Source organism: Carcharodon carcharias, chromosome 5 (assembly GCF_017639515.1).
Source record: "Carcharodon carcharias isolate sCarCar2 chromosome 5, sCarCar2.pri, whole genome shotgun sequence".
NCBI classification, from domain to species: domain Eukaryota; kingdom Metazoa; phylum Chordata; class Chondrichthyes; order Lamniformes; family Lamnidae; genus Carcharodon; species Carcharodon carcharias.
In genome coordinates this window covers 62,321,299-62,341,616 of record NC_054471.1, presented here as the reverse complement: position 1 = coordinate 62,341,616, position 20,318 = coordinate 62,321,299, and the positions used below count along the sequence as shown (strand labels likewise).

Here is a 20,318-nt window from a genome sequence, read left to right as displayed (position 1 = left end):
TGGATTCACTCTGTGAGATATCAAGAAACGGTTGAAGGCACTGGATACTACAAAGTCTATGGACCCTGACAAGATTCTGGCAATAGTATTGAAGACTTGTGCTCCAGAACTTGACCCGCCTCTAGCCAAGCTGTTCCAGTACAGCTACAACATTGGCATCTACCCAGCAATGTAGAAAATTGCCCAGGTAGGGCTCGTACACAAGAAGCAAGACAAATTCAACCCAGCCAATTGCTGTCATCGCATTGAGAGTCTACTCTCATTCATCAGTAAAGTGATGGAAGGGATCAATAGTGCTATGAAGTGGCACTTGCTTAGCAATAACCCGATCACTGATGCTCAGTTTGAGTTCTGCCAAGGTCACTCAGCTTCTGACCTCATTACAGCCTTGGTTTAAACATGGATAAAAGAGCTTAACTTCAGAGATAAGGTAAAAGTGACTGCCTTTGACATCAAGGCAGCATTTGACTAAGTGTGGCATCAAGGGTCCCTAGCAAAACTAGAATCAATGGAAATCAGGGGGCAAACCCGCTGCTGGTTGGAGTCATGCCAAAGAAAGATGATTGTGCTTGTTGGATGTCAATCATCTCAGTTCTAGGACATCACTGCAGGACTTCCTCAGGGTAGCCCTAGGCCCAACCATCTTCGGCTGCTTCATCAATGACGTTCTTCCATCAAATGGTCAGGACTGGGGATGTTCACTGATGATTGCACAATGTTCAGTGCTATTTGCGACTCTTCAGATACTGAAGCAGTCCATGTCCAAATGCAACAAGACCAGGACAATATCCAGGGTCCGGCTAACAAGTAGCAAGTGACATTTGTGCCACACAATGGCCATCTCCAACATGAGAGAATCTAACCATTGCTCCTTGACATTCAGTAGCATTACCATTGCTTAATCCGCCACTATCAACATCCTGGGGGTTACCAGTGACCAAAAACTGAACTGGACCAGCCATATAAATACGGTGGCTACAAGACCAGGGCAGCTGCTAGGAATCCTATGGAGACTAACTCACCTCCTGACTCCCCAAAGCCTGTCCAGCATTGACAAGGCACAAGTCAGGACTGTGATGGAATACTCTCCACTTGCCTGGATGAATGCAGCTCCAACAACACTCAAGAAGCTTGACACCATCCAGAACAAAGCAGTCCATTGATTGGCACCCCTTCCACAAACATTCACTCCCTCGACCACCGACGCACAGTGGCAGCAATGTGTACAAGATGCACTGCAGAAACTCACCAAGACTCCTTGGACAGCACCTTCCAAACCTACAACCACTACCATCTAGAAGTACAAGGGCAGCAGATGCATGGGAACACCACCACCTGGAAGTTCCTCTCCAAACAACTTACCATCCTGACTTGGAAATATATCACCATTCCTTCACTGTTGCTGGGTCAAAATCCTGGAACTCCCTCCCTAACAGCACTGTGAGCACATTTACACCACAGGGACTACATTGGTTCAAGAAGGCAGCTCAGCACCACCTTCTCAAGGGTAATCAGGGAAGTGGAAGCTGATCTCATGTCTTCAGGCAATGCCTCCAAGGGGTAGCAAATATATGACAAAAGAGATGGATTCAAAGATACACTTTGGGGAATGTTAAGTTTTGGGAAGAGAAGGTCTTGTCGGAGATGCATTACATGAGGATGCAGATAGCCATGTTGAAAACTGCAGACAGGTCAAAGGTAGATAATACACAACAATCATAGACAAAGATGATGTAAATGAAGACTTTGGTTCAGGCCATTTTGGTAGTGTTTTAGTACAGCAGACACCTAATTGGAGAGGTTGGAACATGGAGTTATGGGAACGACAACCACGGATTTGGGAAGTGACACTGTGAAAGAGCTTGCAAGGCAAAGGGTAATTGGTGATGAAGTGGTAGTTTCCAAGTAAAGGAGTGTCAAGCAATTTTATTTTGACGAGGTGATGATGGTAGCTTTGAAAGTCAGCAAGGCAGTGCTTAAGGAAAGAAAACCATTTAGAATATCAACTATTATGGAGTCAAGTTGAATGATCATATGTTTAGCATGAGTAACGTCAAGGGAGTAAGAGATGGGTCTCATGATAGTAGAAAATGAAAGCTGGAATATACCTGCTTTCTAGGATGGCCCTAGGGTAGTTGGCAATTATCATCCAATGTTTTCTCTCATTTTATGCTCCAAGTTGAATAAATTTAACCTCTTGTGATTAAACAGGAATTGGAATTCATAGATACACTGTTAAAATTGATGCAAAACTTTTCAGACACAATATGAAAAGCAACTGAGTTCATATTGGTAATAAAACACTTCCGATATAAAATTAAGTTTATCACTTGAGTGACAGCAATATGTTTGACACATGGAAGAAAATGCATGTGCTATTATCATAAGAGTGAGACTAAGCAAAGAGTAAAGAGCATAAGTATGCCAAGCACAAGGGCCCTAATAATTACAGAGAGGTTGGATGGGATGCAGAGAGATGCTGAAACACAATGAAAACTAACATGACCAGGGACACAGAAATTCTGCCAAATTTAACAGCAGGACCCAATTCTTACATGATTTTTTCTCATGTTTTCTGGCAGCTGGCCAAGTTGTCAGGCTGGCCAGCTGAAAGGCAGGAAAAGCAAGACAGACGTTTGCTCCCAGGTACCCTTGTGGGAGATCTCTAGCAATCAGGAGGGGAGTGCAGGCTATAGATCAGGCATTGGGAGGAGGGGTGGATGTTTGTGGAGCAAACTATAGGTCAGGTTTTGTTGCGTGGGCAAGTGTGGGGAGAGAGAGGTCACCATTCATGGCAGGAGCTCGAGTTAGGCAGCAATCAACAGCGGGGAGTTGGAAGGCTTCCCTGCCGGTTTGATGGGGGCGAGGGAAGGAGGGGGCAGCACTTCTTCTCTTCCTGGTACACAAGGTATGTGGTAAATGCACCGTCATTGTGGTGCCTGCAGCTCCTGCTTCCCTCTCACGATCAGGTTTCCTGAACTTTGAAAAACCTGGCTGGCAACAGCAGAATTTAAATCAGGCTCCTAAATGCACTCATAATGAAGTGCCCTCCTTTCCAAGGTATGATACATGCATGATATGCTATCTGCCACTGTAAAAATGACAGCAGGCGCATTCATATCAGGTTGGAGTTGTATTTTTAAGTGCTCAAACCTCCTCGAGTTCCTCCCGTCCGTCATAAGGGGATGGAGGTTTACTATTGAGGCTAATGGGCTACAGTTATTTTTGATTAATTTGAATCTCTGAGCCAAATTTTCTCATCTGTTATTCTGTGTAGCAGCAAATGTAAAATTATGCCTTTCACTTTTCTACAGTGCAAGAGCCAAATGTAATGTAAAGCAAATTAAATGCTACAGTGTAAACAAAGACATAGATTTGTGATTTCCACGGAAAAAAAATGAAAGGAGTCTTGGAATGCAACCCCTAAACACTGGCAAAAATCCAGCAATTTCAGATAATGAGAACAGAATTTGACCCATTTAGTCACAGTAAACCAGCAGCCCTTAAAAAAAGGAAGGAATCATGTAAAACTAGATCAGGATGTATTTTACCTTCCCCTTTACTCTAGAGCACGTTTCTGTAAATCATGTAAAATCATGTGTAAATGATTTTGCAGCCCTCAATCATAAAAAATAAAGTTAATGTTATAGTCAATTATTATGTAATTTATAGAATATTATTTAGGTGAATTTTATTGCAGTGATCCAGATGTTAACAACTATAGCCCACAACGGGTGAAATAACCTTAGATTTTAAAAGCAAAATGGGCTTGTTCACATTAGAAAAAGAAGACTTTGTGCTGAGCACAATGCTTTCAGAATGAATAAGGAGAATTATGAATTTGATCTATTCAAATTACTAATGTTGATAAGGATTAGAAAAGGTGTCAAATCTGAGGTCACAAAATATATTATTTTGGTAGAGTAGATGTGGCATCAGTCATGTGTGACTGATATTTTAAATTTGACAGTGCTTAATGTCAATGCTGGCTGCAGGTGGTGTTTTAATCTGCGCACTTGAACTCCCTGCAAAAAATTCACAAGGAAAACAGAACAAATGTAGTCTTAAGAGACAGAATAGTAAATTACCTTTTGTCCTTCGAAGAAAGAGAAACTGATTTCGAAAAGGCTAACATACAATCAAAGTTTAATTAAAAAAAAACACAAAACTCCATACTTCTGATGAAGTCATACGAACTTGAAACGTCAAATGTGTTCCTCTCTGCAGATGCTGTCAGACCTGTTGAGTTTTTCCAGCTATTTTTGTTTTTGCTTCAGATTTCCAGCATCTGCAGTATTTTGCTTTTATCCATACAGCTATCTCTTGTTTAGCACTCCTAAAATGTTCCTAAAAATGGTGTGCTAAATGAAAACGTGACAAACGAAAACCACCTTCCCATAGGAAAACAAATAATAATAAGGGTGGGTTACTTTCCTGATAATGTAATTTTTACACTAAAAGCCTCTCGGCTGCCTTGAACCTAACTGGCCCAAAAATCTTCTGACTAACACTTAATAATTTACGAAGTCTTTCCACTTATTTCATGCTCACCGCCGACATCGCCCAGACTTCCAGCTTACCACTTTCTTCCCCTGACCCTCCCACTCTCAATTCCCGCTCGGTTCCTCTCACAACGCTCCTGGTCACTTCCTTCTCCTGACCTTCCCACTAGCTACCTCCCTCCCCCAACCTTCCCGCTCACCACTTCCCGTCCACTGCCTTTCCCGATCCTCCTACTCACTGCTTCTCTCACCCAAACTTCCCGTTCACCACTTCTCTCTCCTAACCCTCCTGCTCGCCACTGCTCCCACGTCACCTCTCCTGGCCGTCCCTCTCACTTTAATACAATTAAGATAGTTAATTAAAGGATGTTTTCCTATCAGATTGTTTATTTCAACTCTACGAATATACAGGGGAGCAGCAGTAGGCTATTCAGCCCAACGAGCCGGCTCCGCCATTCAAACAGATCATAGTTGATCATCTGCCTCTACGCCATTTTTCCCCACTATCGTCATAAGCTTTAGGAGTGCTAAACGAGGGATAGCTGCATGGAGTTTTGTTTTTTTTCTCAATTAAATTTTGAATGTATCTTTCCAAATCAGTTTCTCTTTCTTCCAAGGGCAAAAGTCCTTATGTCATTAGTATCCAGAGGTTTATCAAATTCTGTCTTGAGCATGCTCAGTGATTGAGCTTCCACAGCCCTCTGTGATAGAGAATTCCAAAGATTCACCACCCTCCGAGTGAAGAAATTCCTCCTTATCTCAGTCTTAAATGGCCTTGCCCTTATTCTGCGACTGTGTCCCCTGGTTCTCGGCTCACCAGCCAGAGGAAAAATCTTATCCTGTTAAGCCCCATGAGATTTTTGCAAGTTTCATAAGGTCATCTCTCAATCTTCAAAACTCATAAGACAAAAGCAAAAAACTGCGGATGCTGGAAATCCAAAAGAAAAATAAAAATACCTGGAAAAACTCAGCAGGTCTGGCAGCATCTGCGGAGAGGAACACAGTTAACGTTTTGAGTCTGTAAGACTCTTCAACAGAACTAAGTAAAAATAGAAATGAGGTGAAATATAAGCTGGTTTGGGGGGGTTGAGCTGGATAGAGGGCCAGTGATAGGTGGAGATAGCCAAAAGATGTCATAGACAAAAGGACAAAGAGGTGTTGAAGGTGGTGATATTATCTAAGGAATGTGCTAACTAAGGGTAGAAAGCAGGACAAGCAAGGTACAGATAGCCCTAGTGGGGGTGGGGTGGGGTGAAGGGAAGGGATCAAAATAGGCTAAAAGGTAGAGATAAAACAATGGGTGGAAATACATTTAAAAATAATGGAAATAGATGGGAAAAGAAAAATCTATATAAATTATTGGAAAAAAAAGGGAGGGATCGGAAAGGGGGTGGGGATGGAGGAGAGAGTTTATGATCTAAAATTGTTGAACTCAATATTCAGTCCAGAAGGCTATAAAATGCCTAGTCGGAAGATGAGGTGCTGTTCCTCCAGTTTGCATTGAGCTTCACTGGAAAAATGACCTGTGGGCATGAGAGCAGGGTGGAGTGTTGAAATAGCAAGCAACAGGGAGGTCGCAAGCATGACCCAAGGACAAGCAGGTACCTTTGGACATTAACACTATCCAACCTCTCACCATTTAAGAAATACTCTGCTTTCTATTTTTCTTCTGTCTCTGCCTGTAATGGATACATTTGTCCTTGCTAGTCTTTTCCTTTTCACATACCTAAAGAAGCTTTTACAATCAGCCTTTATGTTTCTTGCTAGCTTGCATTCATATTCTCTTTTCCCTTTCTTTATCAGTTTTGTGCTCCTTCTTTGCTGGATTCTAAATTGCTCCCAATCCTTAGTCTTGCTACTTTTTTGGCAATCTTATAAGCCACTTCCTTTGATCTAATGCAATCTTTAACTTCCTTTGTTAGCCACAATTCACCTTTCCTGTTGGGTTTTTATGTTTTTGAGGAACGTACATTTGTTGCAGACCATGTAATGCTTCTTTAATTACTAGCCATTGCCGTTAAATCTTAATTTTCGCAATTCACCACAGCCAACTTGTCCCTCATACCTTCATAGCTGTCTTTGTCAAGTTTTAAGACCTTAGTTTCAGAACGAACCATATCATTTCATTTTTAATGTAAATTTTTCTCATATTATGGTGACTATATCCTAAAGGCTCCTTTACAGCAAGGTAATTAATTAGCCCTTTCTCATTACGTAATACTAAACCTAAAACGATCCCTATTTGGTTCTTCAATGTACTGCTCCAGAAACCCAACTCGTACACACTCCAGGAATTCATCCACCGTAGCTTTAGTACTAATTAGGTTTAGCCAGTTTATATGTAAATTGAAGTCACACATTGTTACTGTATTACTCATGTTGGGAGAGGCGATGGCATAGTGGTATTGTCACTGGACTTGTAATCCAGAGACCCAGGATTTGAATCCCTCCACAGCAAATGGGTGACTTTGAATTTAATAAAAATCTGGAATTTAAAGTCTAATGATGACCATGAAACCACAGCCGATTGTTTTAAGAGCCCATATGGTTCGCGAATGCCCTTTAGGGAAGGAATCTGCCATCCTTACCTGGCCTGGTCTACACGTGACTCCAGGCCCACATCAATGTGGCTGACTCTTATATGCCCTCTGAAATGTTAGTTGTATAAAACCGCAACAAACTCTCAAAAAAGCAATGAAACTGGATGGACAACCCGATATCAACCCTGTCAACCCTGCAAAAGTCTTCCTTACTAACATGTGGGGGTTAGTGATGAATCAGACAACAGCCTGACATAGTCATCCTCATGGAATCATATCTTACAGATAATGTCCCAGGCACGACCATCACCATCTCTGGCTATGTCCTGTACCGCCGGCAGGACAGAGGTGGCGGCACACTGATATACAGTTGGGAGGGAGTTGCCCTGGGAGTCCTCAACATCGACTCTGGGCTCCATGAAGTCCCATGGCATCAGGTCAAACATGGGCAAGGAAATCTCCTGCTGATTACCACGTACCGTCCTCCCTCAGTTGATGAATCAGTGCTCCTCCATGTTGAACACCACTTAGAGGAAGCATTGGGGGTGGCATGGGCGCAGAATGTATTCTGACTGGGGGACTTCAAAGTCCATCACCAAGAGCGGCTTGGCACCACCACGGCAGACCAAGCTGGTTGAGTCCTAAAGGGCATAGTTGCTAGTCTGCAGCAAGTGGTGAGTGAACCAACCTGCCTGCCGCAGATGCATCTGTCCATGACAGTAATTGGTGGGAGTGACTGCCGCACAGTCGTTGTGGAGACGTAGTTCCATCTTCACACTGAAGACACCCTCCATCATGTTGTGTGGCACTACCACCATGAGAAATGGGATAGATTTCAAACAGATCTAGCAACTCAAGAATGGGGATCCATGAGGCACTGTGGGCCATCAGCAGCAGCAGAATTGTATTTGAACACAATCTGTAACCTCATGGCCTGGAATATCCCCTACTCTACCATTACCATCAACATAGGGGATCAACCCTGGGTTCAATGAAGAGTACAGGAGGACATGCCAGGAGCAGCACTAGGCATACCAAGAATGAGGTGTCAACCTGGTGAAGCTATAACACAGGACTACTTTCGTGCCAATCAGCATAAGCAGCAAGTGGTAGACAGAGCTAAGCCATCCCACAACCTACCAATCAGATCTTGGTTCTGCAGTCCTATCACATCCAGTCAGGAATGGTGGTGGACAATTGAACAACTCACTGGAGAAGGATCCACAAATATCCCCATCCTCAATAATGGGGGAGTCCAGCACATCAGTGCAAAAGATAAGGCTAAGGCTGACTCATTTCCTACAACCTTCAGCCAGAAATGCCAAGTGGATGATCCACCTCAGCCACCGCCGGAGGTTCCAGAATCACAGGTGCCAGTCTTCAGCCAATTTAGTTCACTCCAAGAAACGGCTGAAGGCACTGCATGGTGCAAAGGCAATGGGCCCTAACAACATTCCAGCAATAGTACTGAAGACTGATGCACCAGAACTTGCCGCGCCCTTAGCCAAGCTGTTCCAGTACAGCTCCAACATTAGCATCTACCTGGCTATGTGGAAAATTGCTCAGGTATGTCCTGTACACAAAAAGCAGGACAAATCCAACCCAGCCAATTATCGCCCCATCAGCCTACTCTCGATCATCAAAGTAAAGGAAGGGGTCATCAACAGTGCTATTAAGCAGCACTTGCTTAGCAATAACTTGCTCACTGATGCCCAGTTTGGGTTCCGCTAGGACCACTCAGCTCCTAATCTTATTAAAGTCTCGGTTCAAACGTGGGCAAAAGAGCCGAACTCCAGAGGTGTGGAGAGAGCGACTGCCCTTGATATCAGGGCCGCATGTGACCGAGTGGCATCCAGGAGCCCTAGCAAAACTGAAGTCAATGAGAATCTTGGGGGAAACTCTCCGCTGGTTGGAGTCATACCTAGCACAAAGGAAAGATGGTTGTGGTTGTTGGAGGTTAGTCATCACTGCAGGAGTTCCTCAGGGTAGTGTCTAGGCCCAAACACCTTCAGCTGCTTCATCAATGACCTTCCCTCCATCATAAGGTCAGAAGTGCAGATGTTCGCTGATGATTGCAAATGATCAGCACCATTCACAACTCCTCAGATAGTGAAGCAGTCTATGCCCAAATGCAGCAAGGCCTGGACAATGTCCAGGTATGGGCTGACAAGTAGCAAGTAACATTCAAACCACACAAGTGCCAGGCAATGACCAATTTCAACAAGAGAGAATCTAACCATCGCCCCTTGACATTCAAAGTCATTGCCATCACTGAATCCCCCACTATCAACATCCTGGGGGTTACCATTGACCAGAAACTGAATTGGACTAGCCATATAAATACTGTAGCTACAAGGACAAGTCAGAGGCTAGGAAGCCTGCGATGTGTAACTCACCTCCTGACTCCCCAAAGCCTGTCCATCATCTAGAAGGCACAAGTCAGGAGTGTGATGGAATACTCCCCACTTGCCTGGATAAGTGCAGCTCCCACAAAACTTAAGGAGCTTGGCACCGTCCAGAACAAAGCAGCCCGCTTAACTGGCACCACATCCACAAACATTCACTCCTTCCACTACCGACACAAAGTAGCAGCAGTATGTGCCATCTACAAGATGCACTGCAGCAGTTCACCAACGGTCCTTTGACAGCACCTTCCAAACCACAACCACTACCATCTAGATGGACAAGCAGATTTATGGGAACACCAACACCTGGAAGTTCTCCTCCAAGTCACTTACCATCCTGACTTGGACATATATCGGCAATCCTTTACTGTCGCTGGGTCAAAATCCTGGAACTCACTTCCTAACAGCACTGTGGGTGTACCTGCACCACATGGGCTTCAGCAGTTCAAGAAGGCAGCTTCTAAAGGGCAACTCAGAATGGTCAATAAATGCTGGCTGCCAGCAAAGCCCACATCCCCTGAATGAATAAAAAACAAAGCGAATATTGCACAATTCATGGAGGTGTGTAAAAACAATAATAGGGTAATTATATTAGGTGATTTCAACTTTCCCAACATGAATTGGGATCGACATAGTGTTAAGGGCTCGGATGGAGTGGATTTCTTGAAATGTGTACAGGAGAACTTTTTAGGTCAATATGTAGAGGGCCCAACAAGGGACGGTGCAGTGCTGGACCTAATTCTGGGGAATGAAGCCAGACAGGTGGCGGTGGGAGAGCATTTTAGTGATAGCGACCACAACATGGTACAATTTAAGCTTGTTATGGACAAAGAAATAGACAAGTTGCAAAAAAATGTTTTGAATTCGGGGAGAGCGGATTTTAGTAAAATAAGGCAGGATCTGGCTAAGGTAGACTGGGAACAGCTACTTGTGGGAAAATATATAGAAGAACAGTGGGGGGCGTTCAAAAAGGAAGTGGGGAGGGTACAGGCTCAACATGTTCCCTCTAGGGTCATAGAAAGGAGTAACAAGCCCAGAGAACCATGGATGACAAGAGATATTCAGGATACAATGAGAGAGAAAAGAGAGGCTTTTAGCAGGTGCAAGGGAAGTAAATCAGTGGAAGCATGGAGTAAAGAAAGTGCAGGGTGGAGCTTAAGAAAGTAATTAGGAGAGCAAAGGGGGGTATCAGAAAGCTCTGGCTGGTAAAAGTAGGGAAAATCCTAAGATATTCTATAAATATATCAATGGGAAGAGGATAACCAGGGAAAGAGTAGGGCCCATTAGGGGCCAAGGGGGCAATCTATGGATGGAGCCAGAGGACAATGTTAGAATGTTGAATGAATACTTCACATCCTTCTTCACCCAAGAGAATGAGGGGATGAAGGTATGGAACTCAAGGAGAGTGACTGTGAGGTTCCTGATATGGAGAATGACAAGGTATTGGAGGTGTTGGCAGGCTTAAAAGTGGACAAATCTCCAGGTCTGGATGATTTATGTTCCAGACTGCTGAGGGAGGCAAGGGAGGAGATCGGAGGAGCTCTAACCCAAATTTTTAATTCTTCTCTGGCCACAGGGGATGTGCCAGAGGACTGGAGAACAGCTAATGTTGTTCCGCTATTTAAGAAGGGTTGTAGAGATAAGCCAGGGAACTACAGACCAGTGGGTCTCACGTCAGTGGTAGGGAAACTACTGGAGAAAATTCTGAAGGAGAGAATCTATCTTCACTTGGACAGTCAAGGTTTGATCAGGGATAGTCAGCATGGCTTTGTTAGAAGGAGGACATGCCTAACAAATTTGACTGAATTTTTTGAAGAGGTAACCAGGTGTGTAGATGAGTTAGTACAGTTGATGTAGTTTATATGGATTTCAGCAAAGCCTTTGACAAGGTCCCACATGGGAGACATATAAAGAAGGCAAATGCACATGGGATACAGGGTATTTTGATGAGGTGGATTTAAAATTGGCTTAGTTGTAGGAGACAGAGGGTGATGACAGAAGGATGTTTTTGTGACTGGAACCGGTGTCCAGTGGGGGTACCACAGGGATCTGTGCTGGGTGCCCTATTATTCGTCATTTATATAAATGACATCGATGACTATCTATGATTAGTAAGATTAGTAGGATTAGTAAGTTTGCAAATGACACAAAGATTGGTCAGGTGGTTAACAGTGAGGTTGAGTGTCTTGGGCTACAGTATGATATAAGACAGGTTGGTCAAATGGGCAGATAAGTGGCAGATGGAATTTAACCCTGAAAAGTGAGAGGTGATACACTTTGGTAGGAATAATTTGACAAGGTAGTATTCAATGAATGGCATAACACTAGGAAGTTCTGAGGAACAAAGGGACCTTGGCATGTGTGTCCATAGATCTCTAAAGGCGGAGGGGCATGTTAGTGGGGTGGTGAAAAAGGCAAATGGGACACTTGCCTTTATCAATCGAGGCATAGATTACAAAAGTAGGGAGGTCATGTTGGAGTTGCATAGAACCTTGGTGAGGCCACAGCTGGAGTACTGTGTGCAGTTCTGGTCGCCATATTAAAGGAAGGATGTGATTGCACTGGAGGGGGTGCAGAGGAGATTCACCAGGATATTGCCTGGGATGAAACATTTAAGGTATGAAGAGAGGTTGGATGGACTTGGATTGTTGTTGTTGGAGCAGAGAAGACTGAAGGGCGACCTGATCGAGGTGTACAAGATTATGAGGGGCATGGAGAGGGTGGATAGGGAGCAGCTGTTCCCCTTAGTTGAAGGGTCAGTCACATGGGGGCATAAGTTCAAGGTGAGGGGCAGGAGGTTTAGGGGGGATGAGAGGAAAAACGTTTTTACCCAGAGGGTGGTGACGGTCTGGAATGCGCTGCCTGGGAGGGAGGTGGAGGTGGGTTGCCTCACATCCTTTAAAAAGTACCTGGATGAGCACTTAGCATGTCATAACATTCAAGGCTATGGGCTAAGTGCTGGTAAATGGGGTTAGGTAGGTAGGTCAGCTGTTTCTCACTTGTCGGTGCAGACTTGATGGGCCGAAGGGCCTCTTCTGCACTGTGTGCTTCTGTGATTCTGATTCTGTGATATAAAGCAGCTCTAATTTCCTGATTTATATCATACCCAACATTACCACCACAGCTTGGTGGCCAATAAACTCCCACCAACGCTTGTGGCCCCTTACTATGTCCTAGCATCACACAAACTGCTTCTAATTCTTGATCCTTCAATCTAAGATCCTCTCTCACTAATATACTGATCTCGTCCCTTATTAACAGCGCAAACCCACCTTCTTTTCGCCTATCCATCCCAACAGAAGAATATCCTTGAATATTCAGTTCCCAGTCTTGGTCATCCTGTAACCATGTCTCTGAATTGACAACTAAATCATATCCATTTACCCCTATTTGTGCCTTCAAGTCATGTACCTTCTTGTGAATGCTGCATGCATTCAGATAGAGTGCCCTTAACTTTGTCTTTTTAACACTATTCCACATTCTAATTCTACTTGATGCCAGCCTTTGCTTTGTCTACTTTCTAATTTCTCTTACTACTTTTCTGCTTCCTGTTGCCAGTTTTGCTTTCCTCCAACCCAAGGGAACCTGTCAGGTTCTCATCCTCCTGCCAATCTAGTTTAAACCCTCCCTAACAGCGCTAGTAAATCTCTCTGCAAGGACATTAGTCCTAGTCCTGCTAAGGTGAGTTCCCGTCCTGCTAAGGTGTGATTCAGAGTGCAGCTAATAAACCTGAAAAATTTATATGTCACAAAGGGCTGGCAAGCTACAAGACAAGCAAAACCATGGGTTGTCAAGGCTGGTGTCCTAGAGCTAACAAGTGTCATCAGGTTCGGTTCAAAGTGAAAGTGAAATCTTGACTTTGTGTTTATTTCCTTTTCTGAGTGCTCAAAGTTCTTTTAAAGCATTTCCACACAGATGATTCCAATTCGATATGGTTAAGTTTCAGTTCATTTTATATTTTTTGAATGGTGTCCTGAATGCCATAAACATTTCTGTTGCACAAATCTAACATTTTAATCGCAAATTGCGAGGTCAATTTTGGAAAATCTTACGTTGTTCTTTCTCGGGCTCTTTCTCCTTACTTACTGCTATTATTATGAGATTGTTGAAGAATTAAATAAAGCTCTTTCTTGTTTAAGTTAATTTGAATTTTCATCTTCTTTATCACATTATCTTTTACCAGTATTGTGCAAATACTCATATAGGTCCTTTTGTGAGCAAATAGATCTAATCAATGTTTGCCTGCTCTATCTCTAATCCTTTAATCTCCTATTCCTATATCTAATGACACAATCTAATCTTGAATGTTGGCACAGTTTCTGCCTCAGCCACTAACATGGAAGCGATAGCCTCTTAATTCTGTGTAGCATACCCCAAGTTTGCTGATGATACAAAGGTGGTGGGGAAAGTAGGCTGTCGTGAAGATGTAAGGAGTCTGCAAAGGGATATAGACTGGTTAAGTGATTAGACAAGGAGGTAGCTAATGGAGTATAACATGGGGAAAAGTGAAGCGTTTTACACTTTGGTAGGAAAACCGGAAAAACATAGAACCTTTTTCAAAAATTAGAGGCTAGTAAATGTTCACATTCAGAGGGAGTTGGGGGTTCTTGTACATGAATTACAGAAGGCTAACATGCAAGTACAGCAAGCAATTAGGAAGGCAAATGGTATGTTAGCCTTCACTGCAATGGGGTTGGAGTATAAGGGTAAAGAAGTTTTGCTGTAATTAGGGCAGGATTTGGTGAGGCCATACATAGAATACTGTGGACAATTTAGGTCTTCTTACCAATGGAAGGATATATTTATCTTAAAGAGGATCCAAAAAAGGTTTACTAGATTGATTCCTGAGATGAGACAGTTGTCCTGTGAGGAAAGATTGAATAAAATGGTCCTACACTCTCTGGAGTTTAGAAGAATGAGAGGTGATATTGAAATGTACAAGATTCCAAGAGGGCTTGACAGGGAGGCTGTTTCTCCGGGATGCAGGGTTGAGAATCAGGGGTTATTGTCTCAGCATAAGGAGTGGCTCAGTTAGGACTGAAATGAGGGGAAGTTTCTTCACTAAGAGGTTATGAATCTTTGGAATTCTTTACCCTAGTGAGCTATGGGATGCTCAGTCATTGAGCGTTTTCAAGACTGTGATCGTTATAGGTTTTTGGGCACTAAGGTAACAAAGAAATATGGGGATAGAGCAGAAAAGCACAGCTGATGTAGAAGGTTAGCCATGGTCTTATTGAATGACAGTACAGGTTGGATGGGCTCCTGTAATAACTTCTTCTGCTCTTATATGAAGAAGTTCCTCTTACTCTTTCTGCTAAACTTCCAGACACTGTGGTTTTAATAGTAAACATGGTTTTGCAAAGTTTTAACTTACGGCAATGTTTTAAAAAGCAATTGCCTTTTAAAACTAAAAGATGTATGTATTTCATGAGAAGAAAAAGACACACATCATTTTCTGGTCTCCGTGTTCAATATCATCAATAGATCCATCATAGCCTGTTGCAAATATTTTCAACCATTTATTTTAGCAGTAACTTGGAATCATATATATGGAAGATTACCTTTTTGGTCATCACTGGCTGTCCCTCAATTCAAGGGTGACATCTACTCAGGGTCGTAAGTTTCTGCCATGGATCTTCATGTGACTGAACAGGCCGATTCTCGACCAGTGTATCTTGGGGCACATGAGGCAATACGTCCCACGAGGTGGTGGAATCCAAAGTGCATGACTTGCTTCCTTTTCTTTTTTTCTCTGCCTCATCATTAAAGCTTTTGGACTCAGAGTCATGCAGCCTGATGGACAAGTTTTCACCATTCCGAATGACTGGTAGCAAGCTCCTCCCAGTCATTAATGACAAAGCTGCTGCGCTTCAAGGAGAGCTTCAGAGTGCCCTCCCGGGAACATTGAACACTTGAGAATTGAGGAAACAGGACCTTTTTTTTAATTTGCTCATGGAATGTGAGCATCACTAGCTCGGCCAACATTTATTGCCCATCCCTAATTGCCCTTGTTCATTGTTGTGGGTCTGGAGTCACGTGTAGGCCAGACCAGGCAACAACAGCAGATTTCCTTCTCTAAAGGACATTGGTGAACCAGATGGTTTTTACTACAATCAGCAATGGTGTTGTGGTCATCATCAGGCTTTTGATTCCAGGTTTTCTTTTTATTGAATTCAATTTCACCATCCGTTGTGGTAAAATTTCAACCTGGGACCCCAGGGCATTACCCTGAGCCTCTGGAGTACTAGCCCAGTGACAATACCACTATGCCACCACATATTTACCAGGTGTGGATTAATATAAGAGCTTTGCTTTGGCAACATTCGAGGCAAGGACAGACCGAGTTTATTGCGTGCTGAATTGTAAAGATCAAGAGTGGTTTGCAAATCTGGTGCAGAGTGGGTAATTGCAAATCATGTATATCTGTGGTGGTCAGTTTAATTTTGGCATAGATGCAATTGAGCCTAAAAGGTTTTCCATCTAGACAGTATTTAATACTGACACCTTACTGGCTCCTTTTGGGTACAGCCCAAGTCTCAGCGTGAAAGTGCCTTGTCTCCAGTCAGTGGCATGGTAGGGACAGGGATGGTGAGAATATCAAACACTGATTTAATATAAACTGGAGCAGTGTGTCCAGTTCTAGGCAACATGCTTTAAGAAAACTGTAAAGACTTTTGAAAGGGTGCAAAAAAGAATCACGAGAATGGTTCCAGTGATGAGGAACTTCAACTATGTAGATAGGTTGGAGAAGCTGAGACTTTCTCCTCGGTGAAGAGATGAAAAAGGGATTTGATAGAGGTGTTCAAAATCATGAGGTGCCTGGGCAGAATAGATCAGGAGAAATTGTTTCCATTGGCAGAACGATCCAGAAACAGAGGACACTGATTTAAGATGAATGGCAAAAGAGGCAACAACGACATGAGGAATAACTTTTCCACGAATGAATAGTTAATATCTAAAATGCACTGCTTGAGAACGTGGTGGAGGTAGATTCAATGAAAACCTTCAAAAGAGAATTGAATAATTATCTGAAGAGAAGACATTTGCAAGCTATGGAGAAAAGGCTGAGGCGTGAGACCAGGTGAGTTGCTCGTGCAGAAAGCCTGCATGGACATGACAGGCCAAATGACCTCCTCATGTGCTGTAACCATTTTATGATTCTAATTGTGGGCTCTGCTCTGTAGTGCAAGCTGGAGCTCCAGCATCCGCAATTTTTTGTTTTTATATATGTATTATGGAGCTCCAGCATGTTGTACCACCATACCTCCCTTGCAATTTTGTTTTCAAATGTTTGCATGAAAGCTCTTTAAATCCTTAAGCATACTTGAAGGCAAAATTGAAGGAATGCCTCCCCGTCACAAGAAAAAGCACTTCCTCGTCCACTACATCCCCCATGCTTCTACCATCCAAACAACAAACCACAACTTTTTGGAATGACTGCCCCTCCTTAAGAAAACTTGACACTATTAAACAACTGCCTTCCTAATATCCTGCTGCAGTTACAATGACACACTAAAAGAGCAGGAAAACAAAATTCTTAGCCTAAAAGTTGTGTTCCATCTGCTTTATTTCATATATTTGAGTAGAAAATAGAATCTAAGGAACTCTTTCTTTCCTGAAGAGGACCAGCTAACGTACAACACATTCTTCACAATTTTTCCCCCAAGTTAAGGCTGAAAATGTTGCAAGTGCATAGCAGGCGGCCAGCTATAAGAGCAGAAAAATATAGATTAAAGTTTCCAGCTGATCAGTACTCTAAATTCTGATCAAAGATCACATTTGAAATATTGGCCTATTTTTCTCTGCTTGCTCAATGAACTGGAGAGACCATGGGCTAGATTTTCCCTCTTGGGGACGGGAACAGAACTCAAGACTGTTTCTGGGTCCCGAACCTACCCCTGGAGGGAAACAGTAACTTGTTGGGATTTTCACAGGGGTGTCCTCTTACTTGGCAATGGAGACAGGTTATCTAATTAAGGTTGGTGGGCAAGCTCTCGAAGCTGGAGAGCCAATCAGAGCGGATGGCTCCAGAATGAAATGGCCTTATGCATAAAGATTGGCTATGTAGATGGGGAATCAATTTTCAAGGAAGGGGAAAACTGGATGCAGGGATCTCCAGAGTATGTTCTAATCTAAAGTTTTCATTTTGCACATTATCCACAAATATGACCATCGGTGTATGGCTTAATTATAAGTAGCTCTGTGTTGGGGACTCACTACCACTAGCAAATGGATTTAGTCTACCAAAATTCATTTAACATAAAGCCATTACAATCACCAAAATGAGAATGTTTATCCCATCAGTTTGGGCTGAATTTGAACGCTTATCAAGAGGAGGGAGCAGCAGAAAAGCCAATTTTCAGAACAAAGTTCCAATATTTACATAGTTCCCTGGCAGGTCTCTCACTTCCTCAAGACACATCAAAAGGTAAAAACATTGAGATGGTAAATTTGTAAAGTCCATTTCTTCTACTTATTTCTGCGCCTACAAAGTGGAAACATTAAATTATTAATGACCTGAATTAATTTTCATCCATACCAAAGCAAACAAAAATTCAAGCCACAGCTCCACCTCCTACTCTGCCACAATCCTCCTCTGTCTTGTTTTGGACTTAGCAAAAAGGTGCAAGCCAAGCACATTCACAAAATAAACATCACATCCAACTCTTCCACTTGCAGTTAATTTCATACCCCCAAGCTTCAACATTCAGAATCCAAAAGTAAATTATGAAAGCTTTAGGCCCTGAATGTGCATCTTTGTCAGATACAAAAGATATGATGATTTTGGAAACTAAAATATCTTTAGAATTTGAAAAGCAATAGCATTCTTCATGTTTTTTAAAATGAAAATGAGAGTAGACAGATGCAAAACATAATTCAAAATATGGCTTTGCAATAGTACATTTTACACTTTTGAAAATTAAAAATGATCACAAGCACAGGGTGATTTCCAAGTCCAGGCACATAGTAAAACTTACTGACCTGATATATTAGGGTATAATAATTGGATTTCAAGTGAGCTGTTACAAATCCAGGAAGCTAGAAACCCTTGTTTTTTCTGGAGAATTTTAATTAGCTAGGATTTCCAACAAATGAAGAAGTTTTAAAATGTGGGTGACTTATACACTTTCATTTTGTAGAATAATTTATTTTTCTCAACAGACTGGCATGTTTTTTCCATATTCACAAGAGTTTGTGATAAGCAGCAGAAGGGTAGCTTGGCATATATTCCAATTAGACCTCTAAATTTAATTGTATTACACGTGGAAATAATAAAATTGCAATGACAAGTAACCAACTTGAGCAACACTTTCCAAACTTGCAGGGCCACCACATGCAAAAAAAACCCTCTTTTTTTTTATATTCATTCATTGGATGTGGGCGCTACTGGCTAGGCCAGCATTTATTGCCCAAACTTAATTGCTCTTGTTCAGAGGGCAGTTAAGAGTCAACCACATTGCTGTGGGTCTGGAGTCACATGTAGGCCAGACAAGGCCGAAAGGACATCAGTGAGCCAGATGGGTTTTTACAACAATCGACAATGGTTTTGTGGTCATCATCAGACTTTTAATTCCAGATTTTTACTGAATTCAAATTTCACCATCTGCCATAGTGGGTTTTGAACCTGGTTCCCCAAAGCATTACCCTGGGTCACTGGAATACGAGTCCAGAGCACAAGAGGGCACAAGTGAGCACAAGTAATATGAACTCTAGATGCGACATATTTTCCTTTAACACTTGTACTGTCATTTAATAGAAGTATATCATAGATCTTTCCAAGGTTAAATATTTTCAAATGATGTTTCTGATATCTACCTTCCTGAGGGCTTCAATTTTACTAGTCCATTTTTAACATCAACAGGTAAACAGAAAGGTAAAAATACAAATTATAGTTCCACATAACCAATTAAAGTGATTACTTTACAACTGGTCATTGACAAATCCTACATACTCATAACAAGCTCTCCTCTAAGACATCAGAAGGTGACTGACACCAGTTTAATGACAATACACCAGGTGCGATAAACCCTGTTGGGTATTAGTGAAAGCTGGTCTTTCACCTACATTAACTTTGTATTTATGAAATACCAGGTCATTTTAAATTTTTAGAAACAAAAGACTTTTTAAAGTAATTTCAATACTGAATATAAAACTAAGTTTGCAACAAGTACAATTGGTAATTCAATTGTAAATCCACATACACGTGTATTGGCGAATGCTATCTTCTTTGACCTTAAGGATGGTACAATTCAGTTCAAGGTTATTTCCACAGCTGCAGTTGATGCTAACCTTTGATGGAAACATCATCCATTGAAACATGTTTAAGTGGCAATTTGGAAAGCAATCCTTTTTGACCTGTTTATCACTTTGCTTCACCCAAGCAACCACTATGAGAAATATGAGTTTCAAAATGGCAGATATGAATGGGGTTTGAATAATTTCAGTGTTTAATGTTCCACAACTGCCCCACGTATTTTATAAATTAATTATTTGACGCCCTGGCCAACACGCAGTCAACAGTAGCAATAATTTAAATAAGGGCACAAACATATTACAAAACCTACAAAATAATATGGAAACTGAAAAGTTCTTCATACTTTAGTTGTCAATCTGGGTAAAACTATGTCCATGGACCACATGGGTCATGCCAAAATAGACACTGCAAACATAATTCTTTTGAAGTACAACTTGCACATCTGTCGAACTCTCTAAAAAATGATAACATTCTATATTACAGGAGCACACACAATCTAAAGCCATGACTCAATTCATGGTATTTTGGAAATAAACTAAACAATTTGCTGCAGTATTTTCAGGTGCTGAAATCTCCAACAAGTATCCAAATGGTTAACAGTTAAATAACGTCACAC

The 20,318-nt window shown here is 42.1% G+C and overlaps 1 protein-coding gene across 5 annotated transcripts in view; it reads right to left on the bottom strand.

Annotated features, from left to right (window-relative positions):
• bckdhb (branched chain keto acid dehydrogenase E1 subunit beta) overlaps positions 1-20,318 on the bottom strand; it is a 358,392-nt gene that overhangs the window by 145,287 nt on the left and 192,787 nt on the right. The window contains exon 10 of one of the 5 annotated variants that reach the window (XM_041188864.1): positions 17,824-17,932. The exons of the other annotated variants lie outside the window; for them this stretch is intronic. Within the exon in view, the coding sequence (XP_041044798.1) occupies positions 17,921-17,932 (12 nt within the window). The 3' untranslated portion in view covers positions 17,824-17,920. Of the gene's footprint in view, positions 1-17,823; positions 17,933-20,318 lie in introns of those variants that run through there. 5 annotated transcript variants of the gene reach the window in all.